The following is a 13,849-nucleotide window of genomic DNA, read 5'->3' on the forward strand; positions in this document are numbered from 1 at the left end:
CTCACTAATTGACCCTGTATCCACCTCCTTGGTCATAGGCAGACGAGTGACCGAACACCCCCTCTGAGGGGCTATACTCCTCACCCCGCTTACAGAACGTCTCAACCTCTAGCAGGGGAAAGTCCATATATGCTCCGTTAGGTCGGGATACCCCATTTCCCCCCTTTTCTGTATGGTTAATGTAATTCATATGTGGAAGTTGATAAACCCAGTTACATGATTTATAGCATTTGAATGTTATCAGTAGCGATCAGCATGAAGTTCCTTGTACTTGTTGTCTACAGGTTTCTGTTGTACACATCACCTAACCATTTTGTCTTCTCTTGATATTGATATGTGTATAATTGTAACACCCTTTCGACATATGTCAATTGTAAAACAAAATAAAGATTGTCATAAAAGTGTATCAATTAAACTGTTAATAGCTCCCGACTGATTCCTCTCTTGTAACTGTCATTAATCTAATACTATCCTTACCTTTTGTGTCACTTTACCCCACTCCCTCTAGCATGTAAGCTCATTGAGCAGGGCCCTCAACCCCTCTGTTCCTGTGTGTCCAACTTGTCTGGTTACAACTACATGTTTATTCATCCACCCATTGTAAAGCGCTGCGGAACTTGTCAGCACTATATGAATAATAACATAAAAAAATAATAATAATGTACATACAGTTATTAATATTTGACTGGATTTGGTTGGTAAGTATATCAATCGTATACAACACGTTTACTTAACACCCCTCCATTCATAGCAGTAAATACCTTCACATAACTCTGTCTTCTCTCCACTCCTGTTCCTTAGGACTCAATGAACAACAGATCATTTAATTTCTACTAAGCACTACTCACCTTCTTTCACTCTGTTTTCTTCTAAGTTTATCTGAAACTTCTACAACTTTTTCAGATCTCCCTCAATAGCCTTGTAGTTTATTTTACCTGTTACTAGACTCAATCTGGCTATAACCTCCAAACTGTTATTTGTTATTATTTATTTGTTATCTCTTGTCTTAACTCCCCTTTATAAACTCTAGATCGTAAGCTTATGGGCTACATAGCTAAGTGCTTTGTGTAACGGACCCTTTCAGCAGACAAGGGGTTAAAATCCGTTTAGGCGATATTCCCCTTTCATATATAAAGGCAGGTACTGTAGAACACCAAACTCCCGAATTGAATACAAGTGAATGTACCAAACTCCCGAACTGCATACAAGGGAATAAGGTAGCACTCCAAACTCCCGAACCGAAACCTCACGAATAGCTGCTAGCAGACGAACAGGAAAAGCTCCCAAGCGGCTTACACTCCTGGCAATCAGTCTCTATCAGCATACAGTGAATTCCCCCAAGAACGAGACAAGGCTCCGTGTTGATGGTCAAGCAGTGGTCTGTTTATTCAGGGCTACCCGCCCGGTATTTATGCAGGTCTCCCACCTGGTGGACACTCTCCTAGGGGACCAGATGGAAGACTGTAACACAGACAGACATGTATCACATTTCAGACACACAGAAATCCCCACAATGCATCCTAATTTCCCTCCCTCTATCCTGGAGATAATTGAGAAGTAATTCAATTATCTCCCAGGACAGAGGCAAACTCCATTATACACGTGGGGACCCAAATACAGTAAAATACATTAAAACATATAATATTAAATTTTATACATAAAACACAGACATATCACATATGGCCAGATAGCTGGGATCTGAGCGCACAAAACTACCGAATAGCGCTCAGATCCTATTCACACAGTTCAATTGCCATGGAGCCAGAGTCTTTAATTACACAAATTGACTCCATGGCATAGCTATCTGGGTTAACACATTCACATTAACTGGTGTTCGGCTAAATCGCACGAATAGGAACCAGGGGGCTGGAGGCTCAGCGGTGCCTGCACGTAAAAGTGTCCGCTTTTAGTGCACTGATTCCGGGCTGAGCGCCGCTGGCCGTCCGGGGAGCTCCATAACACCACCACCTAGCGGTCCCTAAGTGTAATCGCAGCCACCCAGTAACAGTCAATTCAGCTGCGGTTAACCGCAGCTACTGGGTGGTCAATTGACTGCACACGCTCGTTAAGCCGCGGTTAACCGCGGTTTCAGGGAGGTAGATTGAAGGCACACGCTAGCTTCTGGGTGGCCAATTAACAGCGCCTGCCGGCTCCCCACGACAGAATCTACCGAATGGCTGTGCAGAAAGGCATGAATAAACCTTTCTGCACAGTAAAATTAACCGTTTAACTGCCGGTCCATAATCCAAAGGCAGCAGGCGGGTAAACAATTTTCTCCAATGCAATGTGGTGAGATTGCTCTCGTCACACTTTGTATAAAAGAGCTTCAATGGCTATTATGATACTTATGTCAATGTGATATTTCAGATTTTTAAATTTTAATAACGTTTTTAAAAATCAGTTATTTTGCTTTGTCTTTATGGAGTATCGAGTTTAGATTGATGTGAAAAAAATATTTAAACAGTTGTAGCTGCTACCTAAAAAAAATGTGAAAAAATTAAGGGGTCTGAATAATTTCTGGATGCACTGTGCATTTTAGCATTCCGTAAAGGGAAACTAATTGTCTATTTATCTGATGTCATATTGTCTGGTTTTAATGATGTCTGGCAAAGGCAGGCATGGTATGTACAGAGAGTAATAAACAATTTTACTTTGCATTATATCTACACAGGGAAGGTCGAGCTGCTCTGGTGGCTTCATTTTCAGTCTTCAAGTATGTAACTCTCTATGCTATGATACAGTTTATGTGTCTGCTCCTGCTCTACTGGGTAAGTCAAATTTTAATTTAAGCCTTACCTACTAAATTAGGTAAAAATTAAATAGTCCAGAATATTTAAGAGAATAAAATGAAATATGGTTCTACTAAGTCAAGCACTGGAGGAAATATGGACAAGTGTAGCAATCTCAGCTCAAAGATAATAATTACAGAAAAATACCAAAGTACAATCCAAGTACATACAATATTCTGCTGTAGTGCTTATGATTCTTAGAAGTGACCTTCTAAGGAGTCAAACCATATTTGAATGGTTAATTTCTCATCTTAGGTCCACTATACACTGCCCCTGCTACCTCTACTATTGCCAGAGAGCTGGAGGTTCCTAAGCATGTACTTCCATTAGCTGTCTTGAACTAAGCCTTGCAGTGCTCATTGGCTGAAAGTGGTCAGTGTGAAATAGTAAAAAGTATAATTAAGTGCTACCACCATTATGTCATTATATATTGATATGAGAATGTGGTTGCCCTCCATAATCTGCTTCTGTAAAGATGCAGTAATCTAGAAAGTGGCTGCAAATAATCATGTTTTAATTGTTTGTGAATATATATATATATATATATATATATATATATATATATATATATATATATATATATATATATATAAATAATAACAAAAATCATTGAAGCTTAATATAATGTACATATTGACACAAATCTACAGATTTATAAAATATAACCTTCAAACCAAACTAAAATGCTAGAATTATATACAAACTGTAGTTACATATGATTATTTCTCTTTAAATATAACAAAACGTATTTGAAGATTTTTTTAAAAAATATGTTGTTTATTCAGTATGCATGCATTGGCTCAATGTAGTAAGAAAATATTTAAAAAAATGACTATATTACACACCAATGCGAAAAAAGTAAGTACATTTAAATATGTATTGGTTCTCTTTTTTAGGAATTGAAATTTGTGGGGCTATACCAATACCTTATCCAGGATGTTGGTATCACTATTGTTGCCACCTTAACAAGTAAGACTCTATTAAATGGTTATGAGTCCATTAGGCATTATTCAATTATAACACCTAGGGCATGGGTCTAAAGACATTTACTAAAATTTTCAACTGGCAAATTTCCTAGCAGAGGATTATGGAAAGTATTGTCCAAAAATTAAGGCACAAAAATAAAAAATAAATAGAAGAAACATACTGACATTGCTATTTACCAGTTTTTTTGCTGTCCAACTTCCACTTACAATTTCACTCATTAACCCTTTTAAAAAACACTTTTCGTTAAAAAAAATGGCACATAAATTAATGTTACTGATATAGGTATTTATAATCTAACAAATGTCTTTCACATGCAGCTGTACTAAAAAAAAATTATTCAACAGAAAACATAAATTAACAATAACATTATTATTACCAGTTTAGGAATCGTTGAAATTACTCACTAAATTGTTTGCCGGCAACAACAATTGACAATAAAGCACTTTAGAATGATACAAATCTTTATGTGTGAATAGTGTGTCCTCTTTTTTTCATTTTGGAAACGGTGCAGATTTCAAAAGAAATTGACACTTTTCTAAATTATAATGCTTAGACCCCCCAGGCAGAAAACAAGTCCTGTTACTTCCTTGTTTGGTTAGTTTAGTTCCACTGATCTCAAGAGGCAATTGCCCAGAACATCGGCCTTGCCAAGACTTCTCATTGAGCTGAATTGCGAAGTATGACTGAGCAGTCACAGAACATCTGTGCGGGTTAGAAGGGGATAGCTTGCAAAGGCTGCAGACAAGAGATGTGACATTTTTGCAAGCTGTTTCGGATATAACTCCAATGAAAAAGTGCATAATTAAATGCATGCAAGTTTTCATTTGGGATATAGCTACTAAACAGTGATTTTTATTTCTTTTGTATTTGGGCAGTAAAGTGTCCATTTAAGTAATGACTGTATCCAAACTATAAAATCTCTGCATTACGCAGCTCATAACTCTCATTTGACTAATGGCTCTCAGGCAGTATAATAGAAGCCCTTGATGGCTAGTTACCACCATTCAAATTAAATTTTAGTGGCCACTGTCTCTCTGAATGCAAAACCTTCCTCTGTAAGGTGGAAACAAACAAAGTCAAGAATACAACTGTAAATTCATGCAATAGTGTCTATAGATAGCAATTGGGTCTCTCTATAAACAAATGTAAAAATTAAGAAAGTGGTGTCCCAAGTTTTACCAGGTAGTGGCCTTGTGACAAGTGGGCCCTACTTACTCCTTAACCTTATGGGCTACAGTGTAAAGGGAATTAAAGATAATGGAGTACAGGAGATAGTCAATCAATCGGATCCCTTGGGTTAATCCCCAGCATATTTCTATAAGAAATGCATACTCTGGTAAATAATTGTCATATTTACCAACAGTTCTGAGCTGGATGCAATTGCTTTGGGTTTTCCTCAGCTTTTGTGTTGTTGCTGCATGTAAAATTATATAGAAGGCATCCATGATTTATTTTGGACAATTTATGCTATTTGCATGAGAAATTCATGAAAAGAAAATTGAGGGGAAAGCACATAAAAGTCTGACTAACTAAATACCACCTTGTCCCAAAAAAATGCATAGTAAACCTTTTGCTTAATCTGTGAGTTTTGCTAAAGACTCTAATGTTTGGCTTATTATTATTTTACATGTTTTTTTACGCTTAAATGAAGCATGTACCCAATCCTGAAACATGAGATGACATTTAGAGGTTAGGCAGTGTTTTACTAGTGTGTAAACCAGGAAAATTGTGTGCCTTTAAACCATTCGTTTAACTCTGATCTTATCTACAGACTTAAATTCATGTTAATAATAGCAAGTTCTGTGTGTATCAAAGCAAGTGCTGCGCTCTCTCTTTTATGTTCTTACTACTTCTCTATGATCTTTACAAAACTACACATTCAGAGAGGCTGCACATTCTCTTCATCCAAGAAGGAAACTGTGTGAATGAAATTGCTTTTGTCCTTTTTGATTAATAGCAGAAACGTGTGAGAGGTTGAATTTGGCATCCTCTCTAACCATGTAATACAAGTGCATGTGGCATTACTATGCATACATAATTCCTTAAACCCCTTTTGAATGACTATAAAGAGAGACTGCATTTTGTTCTTTTCAAATGTTTCTGTTGTCCTTAAATACCTCTATTCAGCATCATTTAATTTTCACTCACAAATATCAGACGATGTATATTGTACCAGTAGCTAATTTTTGAACTACAAATCTGTTTATTGATGCTTCCCTCTATAATGTGGCACCAGCTTCATATTGTCTATATAAATTCACCAAAGACATACATTGCCATGATCATATCCTATGAAACTTGCCATGCATTAGTTTATGATATTTGACAAACTCTGTGCGTGTTTTCCCAATTACAGTGAGTTTAACACATGCCTATCCAAAGCTGGCTCCCTACAGACCACCTGCTCAGCTGATATCACCACCATTGTTGCTCTCGGTGATATTCAATGTTCTTCTCAATCTGGCTATGCAGATCTGCGGCTTTGTAGTCCTACAGAAGCAACCATGGTACAGCAAAACTGGTTTCAGGTATGCCTAAGCCATATAGAGTAGGAATCAGTTCTTTAATAATAGGTACTATTCAGAAGGTTTTAATGTATTTTGGTGTGAATAGAACAACATTATACCGGAAATTATAGTTTAGTGCATATTCAAAAACGTATTGATTAAACTTCTAGTATGGAACAAATCAAAGTAGATTTACGATAGCACTATAAAATATAAACATAAAGAGACTAGAATGTTAAGATTCTCCTTATATCAAATCAAAATTGCTAAGGGATTGCTATATTCTGTTTAGTGTGCGTATGGTTTTGATATTGGGAAGTATGATGAGCGAATGCATGTGGTTACATATTCTTATGAATGGAAAGCGTAATTGCTGAAGCAGCATACCCGACATTATGTATAGGAGGTATCATTACATTGTGATCATTTTAATCAATGTTCATTATTACATTCTTTTCCAGTGTTTGTTCTCCAGCAAATGGAACCTTAACTAGTCTTCATAACGCAACAGTCAGCTTATCAAATGGGAGCAGTACTGAAGTGCAAGAATTTTCTATGTTTGAAAATTATGAAACAACAACTTTGTGGCCAATAACTACAATTTCCTGTATTATTGTAGCATTTGTGTTCTCAAAAGGAAAACCATTCAGAAAACCGATTTATACCAATTGTAAGTATTGTATGCAATGCTGTGGAGCTGTGTTAATAATGTAGAAATTACCTACTTTGTCCTGCATAATTATTCATTTCCTTTGATTCTACCACTTTATAGCGTTGGAATGAAAATGAACTTTAATATGATTTTTATTATTTGACTTGTACAACATAGCTAACAGTTTGACAGTGCCAAATAGTATTTTTAATGTGAAACAAGTTATATAAAATATGTTTCTTGGTTGAGTATGTATCAAGACCCACATTGCTCTGAAACTTTCATCCTCCTTCCATCCAGTTAAAGAATGCCGAAAAAAGCAAAAAGTGAGCCATGACAAAAGAAGTACCTTGCCACCATCACGCATTAAGTAGTAAAACTGCTGTAGCATGGTTGCATTCCCGGCTTCCAGTCTTTCTTTTTAGGAGAATCCAGTTATAGCTACATAGCTAAGAAGGACCATGCAGGCCTGTGCTCATTGATCAAGAGCTTTAGTTGAGCTCTCGCATGAATAGAATGAACTTTTCTTTTAAACAAATCCTCAATGCAGGATAAACTTTGGACCTTTTGCTGGAAAAAAAATGAATACTTGTATCAATAGGTCTAATGTAGCTAATGAATAAGACATTAACAGAGAGTAAACATATATTAAAAGATATGAAAGATTAATGAAGATGCAATTTAAGTGAGTAATGCAGTAAAACAACTGTATCAATGATTTATAGGTATAGGAATTGTAGGTTTACTTTTGTAATTTTAATGTTTGGCAAATAACATAGAATATCAACAAGGAATTTGTGTGTGACTTAGCAAATTGTATGTTTTATTAAAATAACTATTACTATATTTTACTTAAAACATAGTATACGGTTACTCATAAACTAAGAATTGTGGGCACTGAAGAAGAGAATTGCTAATTTTTACACCAAATGAGAAAAAAATGGAAACATTCTTCCAAGTCGTCGCTTGCCCTGTTTGCTTAAAATTAGTACATTCCTTTATCAAAGCTACATAATTCCTACCTATGTAATTAACACCAGAGAGTTTTCCACAAACTCAAAAATTGTAACTTCAGCATTTTCTTCACCCACAGATATCTTTTTTTTCTTACTGCCGATACAACTGGCTGCATGCCTTTTTGTTCTGTTTTCTGATTTTGAAAGCGTATACAGAGCATTGCAAGTGAGTATTTATTAGTAATTCAATTTACAATTAAGAGATTTGATGTAAAATTGTTGAGAATGCACACCAAAGTATATATATGCATATATGTTTGTACATGGGTGATATATTTCTGAGAATGTGTCAAAAGATTTCAACAAGTATCCACACAAAAACATTGCAGTGCATGGTGATTTTGTTACCAAGAACATGATTTTAATCTGCTTCATGAGTCCTGTGAATTTAGCATAACTGATATTCTGTTTTAGTGGGATACCTGAATGGTTAGATATATTTTCTGTACTCCCAAATAGTTTGCTTGGTGCGTTGCCTCTATCAACCTTGGAGTCTGGAAGCATGCAACGTTGCTTCTGTTCCTAATAGTTGACACAACTGCCAAACTAATTCCCATAAAATTAACAAACAATAAGCACTGGATTCTAGAGTAGAGTAAGGGCTTACTCCGTTTACTGTATGGTAATTACTTCATTGAAGTTGAAAGGAAAAATGCTATTCAGTAAGCCAAGTAAACCCTTACACTGCTTAGACAATCCAGCCCTAAGTCTGTGCTTGAAGCCTTGGTCTCCACCCTGTCACCCTCCTTCTCAACTACTGGCTAATTTGATTGGAACATCTATTAACTACTATAAAATGTTCATCAAATTAGCCAGTATGTCCATAGAACATTTGTTCTCATAATGTAAAATGATCATTATTGCACCTAAATGTTAAAGGCTATTAAGTATTCACTTGATTTGTGTGAACGTCTCAAACATTCAAGTTTCAATGCAGATAAAGGATATGTTTGAGGGTTTCTTTTTCTTCCAATATTATTAAAGGGACACAATAGTCACAAAAATAACCTTAGCTTATTGAAGCATTTTTTTGGGTATAAATCATGCCTCTGAAGTCTCACTGCTCAATTATCTGCCATTTAGGAGTTAAATCACTTTAACTCCCACCATGGCTGTGACAGACACAGCCTGCCTAAAAAATGCTTTTATTTTCAACCAGATGGAACTTACTTTAAAAAGTTTTATCTCCTGCTCTGTGAATTGAACTTTAATTACATACAGGAGATTCCTGCAGGGTTTATTAACAGAACAGGAGATACGAAGTTCTAAAGTAAAAATAATTTTTCATAAAGGAAGTGTAAACATTAGATGACTCTTTATAAGACATGTTTAATAAAGCTGTGCAAGTCACATGCAGGGAGGTGTGGCCAGAGCTGTATAAACAAAGTGATTTAATACCTAAATGGCAGAGAATTGAGCAGTGAGACTGCAGGGGCATGATCTATACACCAAAACTGCTTCATTAAGCTAAAGTTGTTTTGGTAACTATAATGTCCCTTTAAGAACATGTATTGACATAACATATTAGGGTTTTAAATCTTTCTTTGGAGCCCCATTAAAGTTTTGAGGCTATGTAAAATAAGATAAAAGACAAGGGCATGTATTGCGGACTTACTGTAAAACTAAAAAGGAAGGTCATAGTGAGGAGATTAGTATATATTCAATGGTAATAATTTTGGACAAAGAAACACTGATTTTTGAGGACCTAAATTGATTAAGCACAGCAACATTAATGCGTGATTAAAACATGTGAGTATGGTTGGGAATTAAATAAAGATTTTGAATTCGGGATAAAGACTATAAAATGGTTGGGGTCAGTGATGAGGGTCAGAGGGCTAAGATTAGAGATTAAATTAAGGTGTTTTGGTTAGGGTTAGTGGGTGAAGTTAGGCTCGAATTGCCGGTACTGAAATGTTCTTGTGCACAAATGTTTAAAAATCAGGTTTTAATCATGCATCTAATTAGTTCTATAGAATCAATCCAACATCAATACTGCTTCACATGAAACATGGCACAAAGGATAGCACAAAATCCTTTTAGATGCTAAAGTACAAACCTAGATGAGTACCTTTCATCATTTATGCTAAACATACAGAAGTATGCCTTAACAGACAAGCAAAATGTTTCACAATTGGATCTTTCAGTAAATAGTGAGCTGTGGTGTCAATAGGAAAAACTTTAGGCTGAAATGTAAACATTTGTAAAAATATCTAATTCAGCAGGTTTTGTTTTCATACTATGCTACCATGGCCTCAAATTTGCAAGTAGGTCCTCAAGTAACTATACATTGACAGTTTAATGAATAGATCCTATAGAATTTCTGAATATGAATTTACATATCCAATACATTAAACCATTTATGGTAATCTATACTATTTGAACAACTAAAATATATTTCCTTCTTTCCTTTAGCTCGTCTGCACTCCCACTCTTTGGAGAGTAGCCATCCTTATTATACTAGTAATTGGCTTCATTGTGTCTTATACAGTAGAGGTAAGTTTCTTGAAAAAGGCATACAATAATTACTGCTTGATACTTATTTTTTTTTTATTTGACAATTTTTATTGTTTTAAACATTTAGGGGGTACAAAAAGGAAGAGGGAAAACAGGGGAAGGGGGGGGGGGTGTAAATATATTTCATCAATACACAATACAAGATGCAAAGTATCAACTCTTATAGCCGGCAATGAAAATATTTATATATAAGTTCTCCCACCTCTCTCTCTCCATGGTGACCCACATTTTCTCACCCATTTGGTAGGTACATTGACATTTACTTGGTACGCGATCTCCACAAGTCCCACATATCCCATGTTTTTAGGGAGGTGTGATTTGGTGGGAACAGTGTTTTTAATCCTTTCTCATATGAACACTGTGTGTCCAGGTTGGTAAGTAAGCGTAGGGGTTAATTTGTTTCCAGTTTTGAGCGATTAACCGCTGCGCTGTCAGTACTATATGTAGTAGATGTTTTTGTGTGGCCCTTGGTGGTCCCATTCGTAGGTCAGTTAGTAACAGCTGTTGGGGTGCTAAAGGAATGGAGCATCCAGTTGCTGCTTGTGCCACTTTGTGGACGCCTGCCCAGAAGGTCTGAATGCGGGGGCAAGACCACCAAATATGTAGAACAGTGCCCTCTGCATCATTTCATCTCCAGCATCCATTGGAGGTGTAAGGGTATATTTTATTAGCCTACTCGGTACCATGTACCACCTGTATAACGTTTTGTAGTGTTGTTCTATATGGGTAGAGGATTTGATCAGAAGGCGAGGCATTGGAAGATGCGGTCCCATTTTTTGTTTGGGAGGGAGCAGTTTAGGTCGGCTTCCCATTGCTGTGCTATTTTTGAGGCAGCAAATGGTAAGTGACGTGAGATTAACCTGTAACTCATGGAGATCAGTTTACACGTAACAGGGAGTAACCCGGTAATACACATTTTTTCCCATACATTGGGTGTTGTGGGTAGTATGTTGGGTACGGTATCCCTACGGTAGTGTTTGCTCAAGAACGACCGTAGTTGGATATAGGAGTAGTGGGATGCCCTAGGCAAGGAGTGCCGTTTCTCCAATACTTCAAACTCAGTAGGGTACCCTGGTTGTACAAGTGCTCCAGGTGGGTGACACGGTGAGGCATGGAATGTGGGGATACAATACGTGAGGGACATGATTGGTGTAGCCAGTGACAAATGGGTGTGGCCACTTAGCAGGTTTGTATGTTTGTCCCAGAGCTGCAGGAGCAGCCTAATTGCGGGGGGGAGGGTGCCAGGGGCAGCTGTGGTCTCGATTTTTTGGGTATACTTAAATTTGATACTTAAATTTAAAGTATTTACAATGTAAATTTCTGACAAATCATTGTGAAAAAGCTTAGATTGTGCGCTGTCACGTTAAACAGAGATAAAATGCTGAAACCAACTTGTAGAATTCACCCAAAACACTGGCATAACTGCTGATTGACTACATATTGCTTACCTCGGTAAAGCAATAAATAGTAAACTTGGAGATTTGTTTCTTTACACACTGCAATGTTTCTAAATTTGGGCCTGTTGTCTGAAGCCATGATTCTAAGCCTTTTAATTAGTTTGATAATTGTATTTTGGGGGTAAGACAGGGATAACACTCGCCAGCACTGAAAGCATTATAACAACTTCAATGAGATGAAGTTGCTAAAGTGCCTACAGTGTTCCTTTAAGGGTGATGACTATGTGTAATATGCAACATATTTGTTTTTAATATTTTTGTTTTACAATCTTTCAGGACATTTTAAAATGATCATATTAGTACATGGTCGACTATTTATCTTTAAATAAGATTTGGCATTTTATAAAGGTTAAAAACCACCATATTTATATTCCTTTACAAATTGTAATTGTAATGTTTTTAAGCAAATCAAATTCCTTTTAGTTGTTAACATGATCTTCTATCTTTTTTATTGTTGCAGGAAACTGTTATTGAAAACAGACGACTTTGGTTGTATTTAAAAAAACTTTTTAATTATCATTCACGCAGCCAGTATAGGGTACTCTACAGAACTCTTAAAGATGACCCCAACTGGCCACCTTTGAACAAGACTCAGTACGCCACCTCAAGTACTGAAATTAATGGATCAGCCTACTCTAATACTTGTTATATCAACGATGAGAATGAACCCGTAGTTTAACAGAAGAACTATTTACTATCAGTTCAGATAATCAAACCTCTCACAGCTTTATTTTAATAAAGAAAAATATTTCATTACATTCGATATATGACACATACCAGTATACTGCATACAGGAACAAGAAGACCCTGCAAACTTAAGTTGAGTAGCACTGGAGCGACGATATACTACTTATCTCATAAACCTCATCTCAATAAAAGCTTATGGAATACTTTCAAACCGCATAAACCAGAATAAGAGATTTCTAATTGATAAAGTCTGCTCTGTATGATGGAAGGATCTGAATGTAGCTGAAGATAGTCTCTTTCAGCTGTGCTGCTAAAGATCATTGAAGACGATAATCTTTTGTTTTTTTATGTTATTTGTTTTCAAATTTTTAATGCATAAAATATATAAGACATTACAATGAGTGTCATTTTTTCCGATAGTATCCATTTGAGTAAGATGATACAGTAAGTATTATTATTATTATTATTATTATTATTGATAACGTGCCAACAAATTCTGTAGCACCGTACAATAGGTGGACTAACAGACAGGTGTTTGAAACGAGACACACAAGAACAAGAGGGTATTGAGAGCCCTGCTCAAACTAGCTTTGCAATTTGAAATCTAGTCTGTGTTTTAAAACCTACCTTGAATAATGTACATATGATCAAGGGGTCGTTTATAAACTAGATATATGAAAAGTATTCAGGTCTTTAATTGCAGATCTTTACCCAAAATCCTTTTCTTCAATGTAAGTGATATAGACAAGGTAATTTATGGCCTTGATGGAATATGTTTTAATACATTTCAAATTATTTAATATTTTTATATGAACTTTTATAATGATCTTTCAAAATGTTAAATCATTTGAAAAGCTTATCTAAAAATATTAAATCAAGGCTTGCAATGGAACCATTTTTTTTAGATAGATAGCAATAAAATGTATTTATATATTTTTCATTATGTCAGATTTTTTATAGGTTGCATTTGAGCTCCATTATTAGTAAATTGTCAAAATATCTGCATAACATAAGGATTATATAAGCTATTGCTTATCCTATAATTACTACTTGAAACCATGTCATTATCTGGGATAATCACACCCTATATTTAGTAAGCATACTCTGAAATTCACAGGTAATTACGCTTGAACAATTTTCAGTAAAGGTATTGATGTTTTGCAAGATTTAAATTTATGTTTATGGGGTTGTATTTGTTATTTTTCTTTGATCCTGACAATCTGCGGATAAGATATATATC

General features: G+C 35.7%; 1 protein-coding gene across 1 annotated transcript in view; it reads left to right on the forward strand.

Annotated features, from left to right (window-relative positions):
• Nucleotides 1–12,922, forward strand: part of LOC134586213 (probable cation-transporting ATPase 13A4) — a 130,514-nt gene extending 117,592 nt beyond the window's left edge. The window contains exons 27-33 of the mRNA XM_063441709.1: nucleotides 2,672–2,768; nucleotides 3,686–3,758; nucleotides 6,133–6,304; nucleotides 6,745–6,953; nucleotides 8,029–8,117; nucleotides 10,364–10,444; nucleotides 12,383–12,922. Coding sequence (XP_063297779.1) covers nucleotides 2,672–2,768; nucleotides 3,686–3,758; nucleotides 6,133–6,304; nucleotides 6,745–6,953; nucleotides 8,029–8,117; nucleotides 10,364–10,444; nucleotides 12,383–12,601 — 940 coding nt within the window. The 3' untranslated portion in view covers nucleotides 12,602–12,922. The remainder of the gene's footprint in view (nucleotides 1–2,671; nucleotides 2,769–3,685; nucleotides 3,759–6,132; nucleotides 6,305–6,744; nucleotides 6,954–8,028; nucleotides 8,118–10,363; nucleotides 10,445–12,382) is intronic.
• The last annotated feature ends 927 nt before the right edge of the window (nucleotides 12,923–13,849 follow it).

The sequence above is a fragment of the Pelobates fuscus genome, chromosome 2 (assembly GCF_036172605.1).
Source record: "Pelobates fuscus isolate aPelFus1 chromosome 2, aPelFus1.pri, whole genome shotgun sequence".
In the NCBI taxonomy this organism is placed as follows: domain Eukaryota; kingdom Metazoa; phylum Chordata; class Amphibia; order Anura; family Pelobatidae; genus Pelobates; species Pelobates fuscus.